This window comes from Coregonus lavaretus (genome assembly GCF_964263955.1).
Source record: "Coregonus lavaretus genome assembly, chromosome: 26".
In the NCBI taxonomy this organism is placed as follows: domain Eukaryota; kingdom Metazoa; phylum Chordata; class Actinopteri; order Salmoniformes; family Salmonidae; genus Coregonus; species Coregonus lavaretus.
In genome coordinates this window covers 19725048-19747342 of record NC_140013.1, presented here as the reverse complement: position 1 = coordinate 19747342, position 22295 = coordinate 19725048, and the positions used below count along the sequence as shown (strand labels likewise).

The following is a 22295-nucleotide window of genomic DNA, read 5'->3' as shown; positions in this document are numbered from 1 at the left end:
TCTGTAATAGCAGGTTCTTCGTATGTGGCTGTATTATTCCAAACCCCCACAGTGAAATCACAAATTAACAAATTCCTGTAGGTTAGGCAACAACGTAAAGATTAAAGATAAAGTCAGATGTATGATTTCTTTCAGGCCTACCGGTGTTGTTGTTGTCCCTGTAAGGCTGAAGACGGCTTCTGAGGGCCTGTAGGGCTGCGATGCCCCGGACCGCCAGTAGGTTAGGGGGGTCATGGGGACATAGGGGCCTGGGTGGGAGGCATGGACACTGGGCTGGACCTGTGGCTCCCCATCCTCTGGTGCCTCTAAGCCTGGCTATCTGCTCCAGATCACACAGGCTGCTCTGCAGCTCACCTAAGGTACACGGTCACAAGTTACAACATCCACTTTTAATTTGATTGAGGGTCACTGACATAAGGATATGTGTTTATTTGTGGGAATTAAATGTACCCTCTGCCACAGGCAGTAGCTGCTGCCCACACACAGCACAGTCTAGTCCTCTGGAACAGGGTCTCTGGTCTCTAGTCCTCTGGAAGACAAGACTTGAGTTGGCATGATGTGCATCGTATCACCCGTTACACACAAACAATGTGCATCACTACTGTTCAGATACCTAGGCTCCAACCCTGTTCTATTTAGTGTCCCCTAACGCACCTTCCTCCTCCGAGAGGCCCTGTTGGCCCCTCTATCCTGCTTACAGCTCCTCTGCACCTTGATGCCTAGAGGGGGCAACAAGCAACGGATGGATGGTTTTGTTTTCATTTCCAAATGAGCACTGATAAATTCCCTGACAACAAAAAGGATACACTGACCAAATTACTCTGTGATGCGTACGGGCTGTCTAACCTTTCTGTAGAGAGTTCAGACTACCAGGCCCTTCCTTTGTTAGACCAGTGGGGCTACTCTCAGTCTCAGGTTCACCTCCAGGACTTCCTGGGACACACACTCTACCCTCGCATTTAGGGGTGACAATGTCAATGTGCACTGTGGCGGTAGCAGGGGCGTTAGGGGTGGGGGTACTGCTCGTGACTTCTTCCAGGCCCTCCCAAGAGGGGGGCAACCGTGCCTTTTTCCCCCTGGATCTCTTCACCTCTGGTCTGCATGTTGCCTTCAATCTCCCCCTGCTGCTGTACTGTTGACAGAAAACACTAGTAACCTCCTGCCCCTTGGCCTTACTGCTGTTGGTCTTTGGCTTGGGAACATCCTCCGGCCCCCTGGCCGTCCCGCTGGTTCCTGACTTGAAAGAGTCCTTTAGCCCCCTGGCCTTGGCCCTAATACTAGTCCCAGACTTGGTAGAGGCCTGGTCCTTACATCCTGTGACGGCCTGCTCTCCCTCAGTCTCCTCAGGACCAGAACCAGCCACACTAGCAGATCTGACTCTGGCTGTCCTGCCCTGGACCTCTAGGCCCTGGTATTTGGTCTGGGGCTGGACTGGGACACTGGAGGTGGGTGCAAAGGGCACCCCTGCCTTGGTCCTGCCTCTGCCCCTCTGACTGCACCAGACTTGGTTTTGGGCCTGGTTCTTAGCCTGAGTCTTGGAAAGAACAACTCTCCCTTTCCACGGCTGGGTCGGTCTTGCAACAAGGGCCTCAGCGCAGTGACCTGCCAATTAAAGCATATTATGTCAATATGCCAGCTGCCTCATACTGCGTGGTGTTGTCTTTTATGTGGCAAAATCTCAAAAAAGCTGAAACAATGGAAACAAACTTACTTTACAATTATCAGCAACTTGGGACATTAAAAAAATACCACAATTAGCCTACGGCATGAATAAACACACTTATTGATTTAATTTGTTCCAACTCGTAAGGATAAAAGGCCTGACTTAGGCTAATCAATGACGAGATATTAAAGGGACTTAGGGAAGCCCCAGTAAATATGCCAATAACCTCACAGTGCTGCTTAATAGCCTTACAGTGCTACAGACCAACAGACTAACAACCTATTAGGACATCTGATTACCCTCTCCCACGGCACGCTTGTTGATACTGATATTGACGAGGTGCCCAGCCATGCTCAGCCATGCAATTACATTAACTAACGAAGCTAAGGCACTGTCACACAGTTAGGCTGATGAGCAGAGGGGTGAGCTTTAATTGAATGGTTTGGTCGTCCACGTTGGACTCCTCCGTCAACCAATCACAGGTTAGGGATCGTTAGGGAGGTTTGTGTTCTAACGAGACAACTTCCTGTCAAGCTAATGGGGCTTAATTTGCCAGACTTCACTGTTCCCGCCTCCTTCCATCTACAGTTCAGCTTCTTTAACCATTGGTCTGATTGCTCATTGTCAGGGTAAGCCACAATAATCCAAAGAAGGCCCTTAAAACCTCAAGGATCTGGCCCTTAAAACCTCAAGGATCTGACCCTTTTTTTCAATTTTCGCCTAAAATGACATACTCAAATCTAACTGCCTGTAGCAAGGATATGCATATTATTGATACCATTTGAAAGGAAACACTGACGTTTGTGGAAATATAAAATGAATGTAGGAGAATATAACACATTAGATCTGGTAAAAGATTACACGCTTTTTTTTTGTTCCATCATCTTTGAAATGCAAGAGAAAGGACACAATCTATGCACATCTAGCATTCCAGTGTTAATACTAATTGTAATTATTTTGCACTATAGCCTATTTATTGCCTTACCTCCATAACTTGCTACATTTGCACACACTGTATATATATTTTCTGTTGTATTTTTTGACTTTGTTTTTTTACCCCATATGTAACTCTGTGTTGTTGTTTTTAATTGCACTGCTTTGCTTTATCTTGGCCAGGTCGCAGTTGTAAATGAGAACTTGTTCTCAACTGGCTTACCTGGTTAAATAAAGGTGAAATAAAAATAAATAAAATAAACAATATATTGCAGTTTAGGCGCAATTTTGATTGTGTGTGTGTGCAATGTTTCAGATTGATTCAGTGAAGCATTGCAATACTGGACTATTTTGTATCAAGTCTGCCCAAATGTGCCGAATTGGTCAATTGATACATTTTTAAGTACATAACTATAGAGAACATAGAAAAATGATATGGTAATACAAAATGTAAGATTACACACTCCCAGGAATGTCATACATGATGGATCATTAGCTTATACACTAACTTTCACACATCTAGATGGCCGGGCGGGGTGGGTGTGGAGCCAGAGACAGCAAGGGTTCAAACTGTAGAACCCAGTTCCCACATTTGAATATAAAAATGGATTTTTTCAAACAAAACTATGCTAAATTCTATCTCTGGGACAATTAGGATGACAAATCAGAGCAAGATTACTTAATGTAAGTACATTATTTACATTCAGAGGTGAATGTATCAAACCAGTTGCCGTGATAATTTTTGTTGTTGTTGTGCACTCTCCTCAAACAATAGCATGGTATTTTTTCACTGTAATAGCTACTGTAAATTGGACAGTGCAGTTAGATTAACAAGAATTTAAGATTTCTGCCCATATAAGACATGTCTATGTCCTGGAAAGTTTGCTCTTACTTACAACAGTCATGCTAATCACATTAGCTCAACCGTCCCGTATACAGGACACCGATCCCATAGAAGTTAAAACCATGAACTAATCCTCCTTTACAGTATAAATGGCCTTTTACTCTTCACGACATCATTAAACCATTTTCCCCATTAAGGGGAACGGTTAGGACGTATGTGAGAACATATGCCATTTGCTTAACTGTTCGTACACACAGAACATTAGGCGTATACATGAGGCAATGGACATAAACAGGTCAATAAATACTTATTTACCAAGGTTTAATGGAAGCCATAATATCACACACTTTGGCAAAGAGGGCTGCAAGCCGGAAATGAAGAAATGTAGAAAATGATCACCACCATAGCAAAGACAGACAGGTCGAACTACTAATAAAATATTAACATAAAAACAGGTAGTCAATTAGTTTAATAATTGAGACTTACAGCATTTATAATTCTTCATTGACTTTACCTTCCGATAGGAAGATAAAACATTTATCTTTGGTACTATTGGGTCAATAACATGGTAACTGGCAAAGTAAAGCCAATACAAGGTGCTTTATTGAGGGTTCAAACTACCCATCTGCACTCTTCTACATCAATTTGACACCACACAAACGAAAACCAGCCAACATGATTTTATTAATCAATTTTCCATATTAGATGGCCACAATGATTATTTATTAATATATAGTCACCCTGGAAATGTTCTCAAGATGGATGATTGTGTTTCTGAAGTTTCTTGTGTTGCTGGAAAGGCCCTTGTGTGTTTCCCCCAAGTCATTGAACACACATCCCACCTCCCCTCTAGATTACATCAGACAATTCATTTATGAAAGGATTGTACAGTAATTTTGTAAAAAGTTCTATCTGTGTGAAGTCAGGCATGCTGCATCACCCCCACTCCTCTCCTCACTCCAAATAACACATCTCATTAAAACACATAACGGGACAATGCTTCCATTTCGTTTACAGGAAAATAAAGACGCATTTCTTCATGCATTTTAATGATGTGTACAAAAATAAAAACTGCACGTTAACATCACAAATTTGTGCGAAGTTCGTTAGCTCCAGACTGTTTAAACAGATAATGTCAGTCAGAGGAGTCAACCCAGCCATGCTGTCATGCTAGATAATGAGACATGATGATCTGAGAACTAACTGGCTTTACTGAGCGTTTTGGGGTCTGTCTAGTCGTCTATATTTATAACCATAGTCTATGGGTATAACCTGGGCCTGTGTTTCCCCTGTCCATATCATTTTAATAATGATTATCAAAAAATAAAGACTGATTCTAGATCAGCACACCTACTGAACATCTTTGTGAATACGGGCCCTGGTGCCTAGTCATCTACAGTTATAACCTGGTGTCTAGTCGTCTATGGCTATAACCTGAGGGACAACAGAGAAGTAGCTGGTTAGTTTACCTGAGGATGGCGTGGAGGGCTCTGGAGCTTTCTTTCTGGACCTGGACAGTCTGTGTGTCCTGTTGGCTGTCTGCCTGCTCTGGCCTTGGGTCTGGCCCTGCGTCTGGGTCTGGTTTACCTCCTGTCCTTCTCCCTGACCTTGGTCCTCCCGTCTCTGGGTCTCGTCACCACTCCCTATCCTACTCCTACACCCCTGCTGCCTGTCCTGTTCCCATCCCACACTGACACAGTCTCTACTCGCTAAGAGAGTGAGAGCGCCACCCCTCTGGGTATCAGTGGTAGTGACCGTCCCTGTGCCCTCCCTGGGACCCTGCTCTGGGCCAAACAGGTCCTCAGACAGAGCCTGGGTTGTTCCGGTAGAGAGAGCAAGGCTGGACGCAACCACAGTTCCCTCCCCTGTCATCGTCCCCTGCACTGTCCTGGGGAGAGGCTTGGTGTCTACCTCCTCCTCATCAAACATCTCAGGTGTGAAGAAGATGCTCTGGTCTTCCTCTTCGTCTAGCAGGGTGGGATCATCTACAACTACAGTGGTCTGTCTGGGCTCACAACTGGCAGGGACCTCCACTGGGGAGAGGTCTAGAACCGCACCCTGGTCCTGGCTGGGAGGGGTAGCTGCCGGTCCATCCAGCCCCTCACGGGCCTTCCCTCCTGGGCAGGGGATCCAGGGATCCTGACTTACATTCTCCTGGTTCTCCTTCTCCTCCTCCACAGAGTCAGGCCGTGGTGTGTAGACCAGAGGACAGCGACGCCTGCTTGGGTCCTGGGCCTGGAAGATTGGGGTCTTGAAGCGGGTGGAGCTCACAGGGGTGGAGGAGAAGAGGTGGTGCAGGGGCCGCGGGGTGGAGAGGGGGGTGGAAATGGTTGGGGGCGGGGCCTTGGGATCACTGTTCAGATGAGTGGAGGGGGGTTGCTGTGTCTGCTTCTGGTCACCTGCCCACAGAGAATGCACACGTTATGGGAAATCATGGAAACGAAAGACAACACGGTTATATGAAGACTATTTGTTACAATGCATTTAGAAATTCAGCTGAGCTGAGGAGCTGATTGGAGCAGTCATCAGGTGTTGACAGTAAAGGTGAGAAAATAACTGGGAGTACATTCAAGATGCCAACATTGGCCTCAAGGATCATTGGGCCCGTAACAGCTAGGTTAGCGTACACTACACGATTAGTGGTTTAGGGGTGTGAGCAAAGGATGTCTTCCTGTCTCTTATCCAGAACAGTGCAGAGGAGAAGAACACACCACCGTCTCACGCTCAATATAACACAAACAATGGTCAATGGGATTTAATTAAAAGCAACAGTCAAACATCTGCTCATCAAGCTGCTTGCCTCAGACAAACCCAGCACAGCACCACTCAGCCATGTAGAGGGCCTCGTAGTAATGAGACAGATTGGTGTACACACACACATAAACCCACCACCACAGCCTGATCCAGCTCCTGCCACCCCCACCCACCCCTCAAAATGCAATTGAGCAAACAGCTCAGCCTTACAGCGACCCGAGTCACCCGACAGACAATAGACTACAGCTCTAGAACGGAGAGTATCCACCTCATTTGATTGACCCAGTGACCTCATTGTAATTTCATTCTGTTAGGCTCAGACGCATGTTTTTTTATTGATCCATTCTCAGTGGAGGGGCCAAGGTACCCCCAAAAAAGCTAGCACTGTCAAATGAACCAGAGCAAGGTATAATAAAATGGACCTAAAACATACACTATATATACACAAAAGTATGTGGACACCCCTTCAAATGAGTGGATTTGGCTATTTCAGCCACACCGTTGCTGACAGGTGTATAAAATCGAGCACACCGCCATGCAATCTCCATAGACAAACGTTGGAAGTAGAATGGCCTTACTGAAGAGCTCAGTGACTTTCAACGTGGCACCGTCAAAGTATGCCACCTTTCCAACAAGTCAGTTCGTCAAATTTCTGCCCTGCTAAAGCTGCCCCGGTCAACTGTAAGTGCTGATATTGTGAAGTGAAAACGTCTAGGAGCAACAACGGCTCAGCCGCGAAGTGGTAGGCTACACAAGCTCATAGAACGGGACCGTCGAGTGCTGAAGCGCGTACAAATCGTCTGTCCTCGGTTACAACACTCACTACCGAGTTCCAAACTGGCTATGAAAGCAACGTCAGCACAAAAACTGTTCCGTCGGGTGCTTCATGAAATGGGTTTTCATGGCCGAGCAGCTACACACAAGCCTAAGATCACCACATGCAATGCCAAACGTGGTGTGGAGTGGTGTAAAGCTCTCTGCCATCGAACTCTGGAGCAGTAGAAAAGCGTTCTCTGGAGTGATGAATCACGCTTCTCCATCTGGCAGTCCAACGGACAAATCTGGGTTTGGCGGATGCCAGAAGAACACTACCTGCCCCAATGCATAGTGCCAACTGTAAAGTTTGGTGGAGGAGGAATAATGGTCTGGGGCTGTTTTTCATGGTTCGGGCTAGAACCCTTAATTCCAGTGAAGGGAAATCTTAACGCTACAGCATTCTAGACGATTCTGTGCTTCCAACTTTGTGGCAACAGTTTGGGGAATGCCCTTTCCTGTTTCAGCATGACAATGCCCCCGTGCACAAAGCGAGGTTCATACAGAAATGGTTTGTTGAGATCGGTGTGGAAGAACTTGACTGGCCTGCACAGAGCCCTGACCTCAACCCCATTGAACACCTTTGGGATGAATTGGAACGCAGACTGTGAGCCAGGCCTAATCGCCCAACATCAGTGCCCGACCTCACTAATGCTCTTGTGGCTGAATGGAAGCAAGTCCCCGCAGCAATGTTCCAACATCTAGTGGAAAGCCTTCCCAGAAGTGTGGAGGCTGTTATAGCAGCAAAGTGGGGACCAACTCCATATTAACGCACATGATTTTGAAATGAGATGTTCGACTAGCATGTGTCCACATAGTTTTGGTCATATAGTGTATATACACAAAGTTTTATACATTGACATGTCTTAATATTCCTAAAGAGCAAGCAATGTAAAATTATGACTAAAATCGAAGCTAAGTAACCTGAACGTTGGTAAAATGAAACCCTGGAGGGAGGAAACGGCAACAGCAGTTCTCCTCTACACCCCTAACATCTAGATCCAAAAAGCCTCACACATTGCCCTTTCCCTGTTCCCCGGGGCCCAACCACTTTACCGGGACAGGTCTATTCAAATATCATCCCTTCATGAATAACACAAGATAGATGAACACAACAGATGTTGGTCTGCAGTAAGATCATGTACTCAAGGTAGTGGGAGACCTTTGTGGAAGACTGACTGATGCATTTGACTCATTAGAAAACACTTATACAATGAGTTAATGTCAAGAGCTCTGGATGAAGCTCTCATATTATTTTATGCACCAATCAAACCTCTGACTGATAATCTACCAACTTCCCCAACAGAATTAAAAATAACTTGTATTTACAGTGCATTCGGAAAGTATTCAGACCTCTTGACTTTTTTCACATTTTGTTACGCTACAGCCTTATTCAAAAATTGATTGTTTTTTTTGTTTTTTCTCCTAAAATCAACACACAATACCCAATAATGACAAAGCGAAAACAGGTTTTTAGAAATGTTTGCAAATTTAAATAAAAAACAGAAGTACCTTATTACGAAGTATTCAGACCCTTTGCTATGAGAAGACTTGAAATTGAGCTCAGGTGTATCCTGTTTCCATTGATCATCCTTGAGATGTTTCTAAAACTTGGGAGTCCACCTGTGGTAAATTCAATTGATTGGACATGATTTGAAAAGGCACACACCTGTCTATATAAGGTCCCACAGTTGACAGTGCATGTACGAGCAAAAACCAAGCCATGAGGTCGAAGGAACTATCCGTAGAGCTCTGAGACAGGATTGTGTCGAGGCACAGATCTGGAGAAGGGTAGACAAACATGTCTGCAGCGTTGAAGGTCCCCAAGAACACAGTGGCCTCCATCATTCTTAAACTGAAGAAGTTTGGAACCACCAACTCTTCCGAGAGTTGAGCAATCGGGGGAGAAGGGCCTTGGTCAGGGAGGTGACCAAGAACCCAATGGTCACTCTGACAGAGCTCCAGAATTCCTCTGTGGAGATGGGAGAACCTTCCAGAAGGACAACCATCTCTGCAGCACTCCACCAATCAGGCCTTTATGGTAGAGTGGCCAGATAGCCCACTTAGAGTTTGCCAAAAGGCACCTAAAGACTCTCAGACCATGAGAAACAAGATTCTCTGGTCTGATGAAACCAAGACTGCACGCTTTGGCCTGAATGCCAAGCGTCACGTCTGGAGGAAACCTGGCACCATCTCTACGGTGAAGCATGGTCGTGGCAGCATCATGCTGTGGGGATGTTTTTCAGCGGTAGGGACTGGGAGACTAGTCCGGATCGAGGGAAAGATGAACGGAACAAAGTACAGAGAGATCCTTGATGAAAACCTGCTCCAGAGCGCTCAGGACCTCAGACTGGTGTAAAGGTTCACCTTCCAACAGGACAACGACCCTAAGCACACAGCCAAGACAACGTAGGAGTGGCTTCGGGACAAGTCGAACATCTCTGAACCTGATCGAACATCTCTGGCTCCCCATCCAATCTGACAGAGCTTGAGAGGATCTGCAGAGAAAAATTGGAGAAATTCCCCAAATACAGGTGTGCCAAGCTTGTAGCGTCATACCCAAGAAGACTTGAGGCTGTAATCGCTGCCAAAGGTGCTTCAACAGTACTGAGTAAAGGGTCTGAATACTTATGTAAATGTGATATTTCATTTTATATTTTAAATCATTTGCAAAAAATTCTAAAAACGTGTTTTTGCTTTGTCATTATGGGATATTGTGTGTAGATTGATGAGGGGAAAAATAAACAATTGAATCCATTTTAGAATAACAAAATGTGGAGAAAGTAAAGTGGTCTGAATACTTTACTCCGAATGCACTGGATCTAATGTAATACATCTCACCTGTGTTTCCACTCTTTCCACGGCTGGTGGTGGAGAGAGGCCACAGAGCAGGTGGGACAGAGACCATAGGGGGAACCCAGGACCTGACCCCCTGTAGCTGGGTGTGGGGCTCTGGGACCTGAGAGGTGGTAGTGTGGTGCACCGTGGCCCAGAGAAGGCTGTCTGAGCTGGGGCTAGGACTGGGCAGACAGTGGGACAGATGTTCCACAGTCACTGGAGATTGACTGGCTGGAGACAGGACAGTGGTGCTGTTGAAGGTCTGGCTCCCTGCTCCATGGATCTCTCCTGCCCCCTGTTGGCACTGGGAGAAGGCTACCAGCGACTGCATGGCACCGCTGAAGGTGTCGTGGTGCCTGACCAGGTTACGCACCCACTTGGACAGACCTGGGGTAAATGGAGACTAATCTTGTTAATGGAAGGGCATTCCACCACCTGCACCCATTTAAAAACATACATTAATATGATATAAAAACTAATTATTTACAGTCTCTTTACAGTCATTTCTTATAACACTTCTTCTAAGAGCATTTTATTTTGCTCAATTCTGCTGCATCTGCATGTGAACAGACCAATCCTCTAGGTTAAAACAATGTTATGTTTTATTTCCATACACTGGATAGGTGCAGTGAAATATGTTGTTTTTACAGGGTCAGACATAGTAGTACGGCGACACTGCATAAAATTAGGGTTAAGTGCCTTGCTCCAGGGCACATCGACATATTATCACTTTGTCGGCTCGGATATTAGAACCAGCCACCTTTGGGTTACTGGCCCAATGCTCTAACCGCTAGGCTAGCTGCCCCCCTACTACAACACAAGCCCCCTCTCTGTGGACTACCATCACCACCAAGTCCCCAAGATAACAAACTACACATTGTGTCAGACAACAGGGACGTTGGAGGGCTTGTTTGTGAGCTAGGATCTTTCATTTTAGTACCTGATATGTATTTGTTTGGGTTGTTCCCAAAGCGGTCGTCTACCAGAATGAGGGCTCCCCAGTCATTCTTGTGTCTGATACACCTGTGGTAGCAAAAACATTTTGAAGTTTAGGTAGTAACCTCCTGGTTTTCAAAATTATCAACACTTTTTCAGCTTAATGATCATGAGCCTGATTCGTGAGCTAGGAGGAAGCCTCCTCTGATAGGCTGAGTTGAAGATGGAGAAACAAACAGGAACACAAACAAAGAGAGCCGTACCTGCCCAGGGCCTGGTTGAGGGCTCTGTAGGCCTGGATCTCATACCAGCGGGAGCCTGACAGCAGACCCCTGGATTTACAGTGCTGGTCATTATACTTCATCTTCAGCTCCACCTGAAAACACAGCAGGAATGTTAGAGACACACCTCACAGGACAGGTCATCAGGACACTGCTATACTGCCACCACAGCAAGCAGAACAGACAACAGGAGACAGACTGGTATGCTTACAAACACACTGAAAGATTAATAATATAAAATATTTGTCCTGTTTTTAAAACCTGGTAAGCTGAAGTCACTAGTCTGTTACATATGGAAAGGATTAGCCATGATCCAGCACATTTGATAAGATATGGCAGCCCTTTCTGTCTTATCTATCAGGTGATGATGGGCAACATACACGCAGTCTGCAATCCACCCTGATCCATAGTAGCCTACTTATTCTTTAATGGAGCATATTCTGTTCGTGTCAAATTTCAATGAAGCATGGTGCCGATTATTTTCTACTTATTTTCATTATAAGAGCATTGCTGTTGTTTTTAGTTTTTCTGTCTTCTTTCAGTGGGGGTGTTATTGTATTGTTTGCTGTTATCTGTCTGTTTGTAAAACTGAAAATGTATAAATAAATAAAATTATAAATATAAAAAGAGAAAATATTTGCAATCAAATGTCCTTGTCGGGGATCAATAAAGTAAGGTTGAACTGAAGCAGCCTTCGATTTTCCAAAATCATGACATTTGAACGAATCTTGTGTAGCCCGGAGCATTATCTTTGACATGAAGTGAGAAGGACAAATCAATCGCTACCTGTCAGACACCCCAGAACCACCTAAATGTGCTCCAGTGGCTGGTAGGCGGCTGATTGGCTAACCATAGCTGTGGGCCATCACCTGTGCTCTGACCTGCAATCCAGCACCTTTCAGGCATCGTGCAGGGCACATCCATTGAGAATTAATGTGATTAATGTGGGCTGTGGAGTGGGAAGGTGAGGGGCAGACAGGGAGCGCAGAGGGAGACGCCAACCCACTGTTAAAAACACATAGGGCCTGAAGAGGTTTGTTATTGCCTGCCCCGAATGCCCCCTCAGACAGATCTGTTGTGAAAGGGGGAATAAAGGGGGGATACAGCGGAGGTGAAGAAGAGCAGAGACGGGAGGAAGGAGGGGGTCTAGTCAACACAAGTGATGAAGGTGGTCTGGTAGACAGATCTGTTGTGTAAGATGGGGGGGATAGAGCAAAAAGGCAAAGAGGTGGTGAGACAGGAGGTAGGGGAGCAGAAAAGGTGGTCCAGTCAACACAAGACGAGCAACAAGCCATGCCACAAAAAGGACACGAAAGCATCCATCTCCAATAATTTGCATCCATCCATCAATCCATCTTCCTGGATTTGCAGCGCTAACCTTTTGGGATTGACAAGTGAAAAGTTCATGTGGCGTCTGACGGGTGGGACATATGGGACATGCCGGTGAACAGGGCTCTAACAGGGACTGACAGGCAGGTGCCGTGTGTTCACAGCCCAGAGCACCATGACCCAAAACGACACAGGGACACAGGCATGTACACACTGTTCCCCTCTCTCTGCTTTCTGTCATAGGCAGAGAGATGTGTCATAACTGGACGTCAACTTGGCCTGGATGAGTCCGTCCATACTCACTACACATATTTGGTCTGAACCAAATAAAAAGAGCAGGAATTAGATTCCATTATTTAAAATTAAGAAACGCCTCACTAGACCATGTCAAAATGGACCTGCTGTAGCCATGCCATTTTCTTGCTGGCCAGATGTATACTACTCATGTCATGGGGGCTCACGAGGCGCAGGCTAGCGGCTGTATGGTGAGATGAGATGAGATGTCTCCTCCTGTCTGTTAAACACCAGAGGGGTTGACGCATCTACTTCTGAGACCACGAAACTAACGGAAATGGCCAGTAGCCCCGAGCCGCCAGTGTCATCGAAATCCAATGGGAGTCCATTTCAGCGTCCCACCCTTCACGTCCTTGCACTGTCAACACCAGATCTGACATGACAGGATGCATATGTGAAAAAGCCAATTCTAGCTTCTAGCGAATCTCCTCCTAAATGTGAAAGAAACCGCCAGCTAGAATGGATTAGTTAAAATGTCAGGAGATCGCTAGTCGCTCGCTCGCTTTGGCCGGTCCTCCCACCGCTACCTGTTCATGCTTAAAAACATACATTTGACCAGCAAGCATGGTTTGCAGCTGAGCGGACCTGTTCGTGTGTGTGTGTGTGTGTGTGCCCCCCTGGCAGTCCTAACCATCTTGTGCCTGTCAGTGAGATTGCAGAGTGCTCCATCTGCCTAATGTGGCAGAGCTGACAACCTCGTCCTCAGTATGTCCCTGTGTGACGTGAACACACTCACAAGCACCTAACCAGCACGCACACACACTCTTCGCCCCCCCACACACCAAAATTCCAAAGTGTCTCCCACTCATCAACATAGGATCTAAACTGTCTGGTCCTCCTCCTCCATAAAGTATCAAAGCAGAGACACCAGGTCTCTATAAAACGGTGTCCGGTGTCTTAAAATGTCTACTGTGCTCCTCATTAAGCAAACAGAGATGCCGTATCAGCTGTAAGTGTCCTTTTATTGCCTGTTAAACGAGAGGATTGTTTCTCTCCCTCACACACGACACGGCTGCGTATTGTAAGACATGCCTGTTGTGGAAAAAAACGACTCTACATGTGTATAATGTAACATTGGGTATGTCCCAAATGGCACCCTATTCCCTATATAGTGCAGGGCTCTGGTCAAAAGTGGTGCACTAAATAGAGAATAGGATGCCATTTGGGATGCAAGCCTTGATGTAATAGCAGCTTAGCAGAGCTTTCTGTGTGGAGGACTGTTTACAGTTCACCTTTGATCTCAGGCCAGATAACAGGCTAGTAAACGCAGTGCTGCTCTGTGCTTCGGTTAAAACATTAAAACGTTTGGCTGAGAGTTGAGTCTGGGAAAAGCAGTCTAGGCACGAAGGTAGGCGTCCACACTACATGAGGGGTCTACATGAGCTATAGGGGGTGCATGTTTGAAATGTGGGACAGGGTGAGTGAATCCAAGTTAATGTGTGCTGAGAAGGGAATGTCTATATGTGCTTGGGTAAAGATAGAAATGTTAAACAGGTGGGAGAGTGAGAATATACAGTATGTCCTTTTGTGGCTCTGTCACAGCCGGGGCAGCGTTGTGTTGCTGTATACCTATGGCTTCCTGCCTGCCTGGCACCCGCTGGGTTGTTTTAGCGTAGCTGTCAGAGGGGCCGTGGGGACAAACAGTCACAGTGACCTGGCCCTGACAGTCATTAGTGTCATGTCCTGTCCCCTCTTCTGGTAATGGGGGTCAGCTAGCAGACCTTACCACCCCCTCAGGGCTCCTCTGGGGCCAGGGCAGGGAGCTGACACACGAGGAGAAGAAAGAAAGAAAGAAATCTGGTATCACAGTTTGATATATTAGGCAACACTGGGCCATGACAAAAAAGGTAAGGATGGATAGAAGAGGACAGGGAGGGAGGAAGAGAGGAGGAGGACGGTAGAAAGAAAGGACAGGACAGACGCTGAACAATCACTTTGAGATTATGTTACAGATCACCAAAAAAGAGGAGGATGGAGGATGCGCTTTTTCTTTGTATGTGTGCCAGTGTGTGTATGTGTGTCCAGAACAGAACCTTTTCAGTGTTGGCACTGGAGGTCTGTAGGAAAATACATTGGCACCCAGCAGATTCTATGAAGCACAAAGTCTAATCTGCAGGAGGCTGCTAGAGAGGTGGTCTTTCCACCTGTATGTGACTGGCTGGACACAACGGTAAACAGCGGTCTCTCTCTCCCTCTGTGTCCTCTGCTGTGAAACAGACCTGATGGGGCTCACCGCCAAGACGTTGTCTCCACCTCTTCCTCTGGTTCTTACCTGCAGGTCCTTGATGTTGGGGAAAGGGATGCCGATGGTGACCACTGCTCTGGCGTTGTCGTCTGTGAAGTCCAGTCCTTCACTCACCTTCCCTCTACACACTGCCATCAGCAGAGCTCCATCTGGGGGGGACAGAAACAACACCAACATCAACCCAGTCATCTGTCCTAAACAGATATGAATTCTTCCACATTTAAAAAAGTACCCAACACCAAACAGTTTTATAACTTGATTCTTCCTTCTTTGTACACAGCTAATCAATGCTGAATCAACCAATTGGTGCTCTGTAATCCCTTGCACAAAAGAGATACAGACAGACAAAGATGGAGACAGAGAGAGAGAAGAAGAAAGAGAGAGAGAGCGACAAAGAGACAGCCCAGACTCACCTCTGTCCCCTGCAAACTCTCCACTGATTCTGATGGCATCATAGTACATCTGCAGCAGTAAATCAAAGTCTCCCTTCCCTCCTCCTCTAGGCTCCGTGATCACTGTCTTCCTCTCCTCCAGCTTCTCCCACAGCCCTGTGTTGGTCCAGCGGTCACGCAGCTTGTCCAGCATCTAGGGAAACAGAACACCAGCAAACAGATCAGGGCTTCATGCATGCATCAACAATAATAATAAACTGTGTGATTTGTTCATATCTTTTTCAATTAATATTTTTGTTAATTTCTTCATTTGTTTACTCTTTGGCAGGAAGCGGGTAGAAATTGCATAATTTTCTAAACTCAGCCATCAGCAGATTACACAACACAGCCTTCCAATAAATAAATAACTATAAACTGGTGCTAACATTAATAAGGCTTGGCACCACTATGGGATAGAAACTATTCTTCACATGGTTCTTTATGACCTAATGAAGCAACAGAGCAGGAATTGAGACTACAGTAAACAGGAGAAAAACTAGGGCCATATTAGACCAAGAAATGTGGTCCACATTAGAGCCCCCTGAGAAAACCTTTCACATAGCAGCATAATATACTGAGGTTTGTCTACCAGCCAAAAGCAGCAACCTCTCCACTCACAGGACATACAGAGAAATAGGTTTCCAGGTTTCCTTTCTAGAACTCTAAACTGTTTTCAGAGTGAGTGGGTGCACCTGGAATCCGTTCAGGGATACACAGTAGAGTACGCTGTCCTGACAGCTTGGCATCCAGACACTGCAGGTGTGTGTGTATGTGTTTGCGTGTGTGGATACAGTGAGGGAAAAAAGTATTTGATCCCCTGCTGATTTTGTACGTTTGCCCACTGACAAAGACATGATCAGTCTATAATTTTAATGGTAGGTTTATTTGAACAGTGAGAGACAGAATAACAACAACAAAATCCAGAAAAACGCATGTCAAAAATGTTATAAATTGATTTGCATTTTAATGAGGGAAATAAGTATTTGACCCCTCTACAAAACATGACTTAGTACTTGGTGGCAAAACCCTTTTTGGCAATCACAGAGGTCAGACATTTCTTGTAGTTGGCCACCAGGTTTGCACACATCTCAGGAGGGATTTTGTCCCACTCCTCTTTGCAGATCTTCTCCAAGTCATTAAGGATTCGAGGCTGACGTTTGGCAACTCGAACCTTCAGCTCCCTCCACAGATTTTCTATGGGATTAAGGTCTGGAGACTGGCTAGGCCACTCCAGGACCTTAATATGCCTCTTCTTGAGCCACTCCTTTGTTGCCTTGGCCGTGTGTTTTGGGTCCTTGTCATGCTGGAATACCCATCCACGACCCATTTTCAATGCCCTGGCTGAGGGAAAGAGATTCTCACCCAAGATTTGACGGTACATGGCCACGTCCATCGTCCCTTTGATGCGGTGAAGTTGTCCTGTCCCCTTAGCAGAAAAACACCCCCAAAGCATAAAGTTTTCACCTCCATGTTTGACGGTGGGGATGGTGTTCTTGGGGTCATAGGCAGCATTCCTCCTCCGCCAAACACGGCGAGTTGAGTTGATGCCAAAGAGCTCGATTTTGGTCTCATCTGACCACAACACTTTAACCCAGTTCTCCTCTGAATCATTCAGATGTTCATTGGCAATCTTCAGACGGGCCTGTATATGTGCTTTCTTGAGCAGGGGGACCTTGCGGGCGCTGCAGGATTTCAGTCCTTCACGGCGTAGTGTGTTACCAATTGTTTTCTTGGTGACTATGGTCCCAGCTGCCTTGAGATCATTGACAAGATCCTCCCGTGTAGTTCTGGGCTGATTCCTCACCGTTCTCATTATCATTGCAACTCCACGAGGTGAGATCTTGCATGGAGCCCCAGGCCGAGGGAGAATGACAGTTCTTTTGTGTTTCTTCCATTTGCGAATAATCGCACCAACTGTTGTCACCTTCTCACCAAGCTGCTTGGCGATGGTCTTGTAGCCCATTCCAGCCTTGTGTAGGTCTACAATCTTGTCCCTGACATCCTTGGAGAGCTCTTTGGTCTTGGCCATGGTGGAGAGTTTGGAATCTGATTGATTGATTGCTTCTGTGGACAGGTGTCTTTTATACAGGTAACAAGCTGAGATCAGGAGCACTCCCTTTAAGAGTGTGCTCCTAATCTCAGCTCGTTACCTGTATAAAAGACACCTGGGAGCCAGAAATCTTTCTGATTGAGAGGGGGTCAAATACTTATTTCCCTCATTAAAATGCAAATCAATTTATAACATTTTTGACATGCGTTTTTCTGGATTTTTTTGTTGTTATTCTGTCTCTCACTGTTCAAATAAACCTACCATTAAAATTATAGTCTGATCATGTCTTTGTCAGTGGGCAAACGTACAAAATCAGCAGGGGATCAAATACTTTTTTCCCCTCACTGTATGTGTTTGCGTGTGTATGTGTTTGCGTGTTTGTGTGTGTGTGTGTGTGTGTGTGTGTGTATCTTAAAGTCTGAAAGAAAAGTTCACAGCATGATGGCACGGGAAGCTCCTCCGCCCCCCAACCCCCCAGCCTGTCGCTCCCCCCTTTTTGCCCTCCCGTGGCTCAGTTCCCCCCTACCTTCTGCCACAAAGTTGATGCGTTTAAAACTCCCTTCTCCTCCTCCATCCATAATAAAATCACTGTTGCTGCGGTTAGTGCAAAAAGTCACAGTCTCTCCAGGGAGGAACATTGATCTAAAAGCCCTCTCCTCGTCAGCTCCTAGCAGAGACCTAGTCATGTCTCCACCGTAGCGGATTATTCACATGGCTTCACAATCAAAGAGCATCTTCATTGGTTTGGAAATGTGTTTCGAAGGGTCAAGTAGAAGTTCTTCTTGTCTTGTAGTCAGCAGTTAAACTTCTCACAACAGGGCAACAGGGCTGGGTTTGGGAGCAGTAGGCCCCAGCCAGGAGCAGTGTAGCAGTGGGAAGGCCGAAACGGAGGAGGGGGTTTTCATACAGGCCTCGTTTTCCCAGAGACTAGGACAGAGAGAGAATGACTGAAAGAGGGAGAGAAATTCAAAGAGAGATATAGCTAAAGAGAGCTGAAAGGGAAGAGGGTGTGTTTGTATGGGCCCTGTTATCCCCCTGTGTAAATGTGCTGTTTACTGTCAGAGAACAGCGGCGTACTCAGAGAGGACACCCAAAAAGTATCCAGGCAGTAGATGGTTTAGGACAAAAAAATATGTTAAAATAAACAACAAAAACAGTTAGTAGGTTACTCTAACACAGTGAGAAAATGGCAGATCGGGAAATTAAACATAACAAGAGCGTGGATGGATAGCTCCTCTAGTTCCTGGCACACCAAGGTGACTGACTAGCTTCCGCCTGCCTGCGATTGTGAAATGAAGCAGAGGCGGATTTCATCAGGTCGCCTCGCTCAGCGCCACAAAACAACCGGGAGGGCCGGGAAACAGGAACGTTTCCATCAATAAAACATGACACTTTCACAAAAGACTCAGCGTTTCATCGACAAGGGCCCCCCACTGGTCTTTTCGCAGCTTCATTCGTCAACAACCACCACCACGAGTCCTCCATAAAACTGTTTGTCCCAACAATTGCTTTCCGATCCAATCCTGACTGACAATGGGTAAATTATTAATGTTATGTACTTTAGGATGTGAAACAAAACAGCCATTTTCTGCCACGCTGCACTTGAGGAAGACCAGAGGAGAGGCCGATTCAAGGAGGAACGGAAGAGGGGGAAAAATAGGGTGAAAATAAGCTCCCAGCAAGGAGGGGAGAGGAGACATGCGAAGCTCACTCTCCCGCTGATCTAATTGATGGTCTGGGTCACTGTAGTCAGCATATTGGATTGTTGAGATTGTTCTTTATGTAGCCGACGTAAACTTCTGCCAGGGAACAGCGAGTAACCTGATAATAAGGGAAGCGTAACCCGATAATAAAACGCCAGCCAGGGCTCTTAAAACACAGGGTGTGCATCACAAATGGCACCCTACTCCCTATATAGTGCATTACTTTTGACCAGAGCCCTATGGCCCCCCCTATGGGACATGGTCAATAGTAGTGCACTATATAGGGAGTAGGGTGCCATTTGAGACACAGAAAGGGACACATGCACTTGAGCAGCACAAACGGTCATTGTGCAGAGCTTGTTGTTTACATTCCCTGAGCTGTAATTTGTAAAGCTCTTATAAAAGCACTGGGGGAGAAATACAATCCAGTCAGTGCCACTCCAGCAGGAGCCCCTTGACTTGCAGCAGGGCCCAGGGTAATGGTCCCTAATGCTTTTCTCTCTCAGACACTAAGAGTAAACATCACTCTGGTAGCATCCCAAATAGCACCCTACTCCATTTATAGTGAACTGTGTTTGACCAGGGCCATAAAAGTAGTGTACTTGATAGGGAACAGGGTGCCATTTGGGACAAACCCTCTGTGTCTCGTTGCCCCGACTGATGCGGCCATTTAATTACGAGCACATTTTCCTTAATCTTGACTGAGTAGAGCCGGGTTCAAAGGCGATGAGGCGAGGCAGGGCAGAGAATAGGCAGGGAGCATTGACATTAAAGCCAGTAGCTAGTGATAGAGCTGACGTCATCCACGTATTCCTATGCAACCGATGGTGCATGAAAGCAAAGGTATTTGAATTTGAAGGGCTTTTGGCACCGCTAGGTTGCTACATAGTAGCCGACCAGCAGAGCTCGTGACTTCACGCTCCAGACCAGACACTGGGGGCCTGGCAGGGAGACAAGGAGACAAGGAGGGCTGGCTAAGTCTAGGAGAGGAGACTGTGCTACACTACTCTATGGAAAGGCAGGCAGACAAATTACAATCACCTAGCTATTCATCAAGGCTCGTCTCCTCTGCCAGACAGCTCACCTTGACCTCCAACTGATCTGACCAAACTTATGACAGCTAACGTAATGTTGCAAGAACTATACACAAGCAACCTATGAACACCAAAGTGAGGACCTGTGTAGAGTTTATGTGGCAGAGTCTACACGTAGTACAGAGAGTATGACTAGAAGCATGCCATTGTGTGCCATGGTGTGTGTGTGTGTGTGTGTAACTTGGCCTTCATGACTAATTCAAGGGCATTATCTGACGGGGAGGTGGTGTATCCACAGGGCTCACACCGGTCTGCGGCGGTCTGCTGAAGCGCTATAGTAAATGTCAATCTGCACACTCGGCTGGCGCCCAGGTGCACAAACACGACAGGAACGACCCAGCACACCCCCACAGAGGTCAAACCACCACACGCACACACTTTAAAGTAAAATGGCTCCTTTTGAATTTACCGGTATTGTACTTCATTTAGACAAATATGAAGGAAATAGATGAGGAAACAAACCCCTGCCCCTAGTGGCAATGTGTAGTCCACAACCACTGGATCTCCAGCAGGCCAGTGCTAGCATGGCCCCTCATTCAAGGCACGCCATAAGTTTCCACAGCAGCCCTGAGAAGCTGTCTGTCCAGGCAACAACATTGAATGAGGAGCACTACAGTATTTAGCCAGTCTCAGAGTAACAAACCTGCACAACTAACAGTGAATAATTAATGGTGATTTCTGGGTATGGTGTGTGTGCGCATCGCTCAGCTTCTGGCCACAAACAACATGGTAGAGTGGGCCGGATCTCTGCTTTGTTTGGTCTGGAGGGACAAGTGCCACTCTTAGGCACTGAACTGTACACTTCCTCTCTCTTTCGCACGTCTTCCCTCCCTCCCTCAATCTCCCCTCCCTCCCTCCCTCCCTCCATGCCCCCACAATCTCCATATTTCACCTCTTTCCTCTCCTCCTCCTCACCCGCTCTTTATGTCCTTCCCCATCCCTGGTGTCAGTGTTGCGACACGTCACTGTTCATTTTTTAAGCAAACTGTTCTCCTAGCGCCCGTTAAATAATGGAGGTGGTCTTGAGCGACGGTAGCATTAATGAAACATTAACGGGAGACGTGTTGCAGCCTTCAATTATTCAGCCGTTTAAATATGACAGCGACCATCACGCCAAGGGGGGTGCCAACCAAGTGGCTTCCGCGCCACCTTCGACTGCCACCCCAACCCCTCCCCTGGTGTCCACACCTCGAGAGTGAAGCTTGGGCTGTCAAAGTTAAGCATTGAAGATCTTCTTGGTATCTTTTTAGTGTAAATCACTCCAGAAGGGTTAGCTGTTAGTGAGCACAGACAGGGGTCTTAAAGGGGAACTCCACTGCAAAACGCATCATCATGATGATGTGGCCGGTGACACTTTGCTTCTTGAAAGTCCAATATCTTGAAAACGTGACTAATGACATGCAAAATATTTTGGGCCTGTATCAACAGTGGACTAATGAAACAAATACCAAAATATAGTTTGAGTGGAATTCCTCTTTAAAGCTTTGCCTCCTCAAGGCTGTAGCTTAGTGAAACATTTAGCCTACAACAGCAGCGCACCTCAAGTTTCCACTGTAAAAGGCCATATAAAACATCTAATTTACCTGGAGCTAATTCTGCAGATAGCACTACTGGGTGATTTGAAGAGTCATAGTCAATCGATCAATAATATAATATCTGAAGAAACTATGAGAATAGAAAGGTTCAGAACTTCTGTGAAACATCACAGTTGAAAAATATATGGCAAATAGAAAATGGATGGTGTTGAGAGATAGATGGGAGGGGTTGAGTGGAGCTGAAGGGTGGTACTAAAAACAACAAGATAACTAATGTAAAATATACTGTGTCCGTAAAATGTATATAGGTTCAGAACTTTTGTGAAACAGCACAGTTAAAAATAAACTCAGCAAAAACATGTGTAAATATTTGTATGAACATTAACAAGATTCAACAACTGAGACATAACCTGAACAAGTTCCACAGACATGTGACTAACAGAAATTGAATAATGTGTCCCTGAACAAAGGAGGGGGTCAAAATCAAAAGTAACAGTCAGCATCTGGTGTGGCCACCAGCTGCATTAAGTACTGCAGTGCTTCTCCTCCTCA

General features: G+C 46.1%; 1 protein-coding gene across 1 annotated transcript in view; it reads right to left on the bottom strand.

Moving 5' to 3' along the window:
* Nucleotides 1-3746: 3746 nt before the first annotated feature.
* brip1 (BRCA1 interacting helicase 1) overlaps nucleotides 3747-22295 on the bottom strand; it is a 37295-nt gene continuing 18746 nt past the window's right edge. Inside the window, exons 15-20 of the mRNA XM_084142715.1 lie at nucleotides 15344-15515; nucleotides 14958-15079; nucleotides 11045-11157; nucleotides 10786-10868; nucleotides 9849-10232; nucleotides 3747-5839 (exon numbers count right to left, since the gene is read on the bottom strand). Coding sequence (XP_083998841.1) covers nucleotides 4854-5839; nucleotides 9849-10232; nucleotides 10786-10868; nucleotides 11045-11157; nucleotides 14958-15079; nucleotides 15344-15515 — 1860 coding nt within the window. The 3' untranslated portion in view covers nucleotides 3747-4853. The remainder of the gene's footprint in view (nucleotides 5840-9848; nucleotides 10233-10785; nucleotides 10869-11044; nucleotides 11158-14957; nucleotides 15080-15343; nucleotides 15516-22295) is intronic.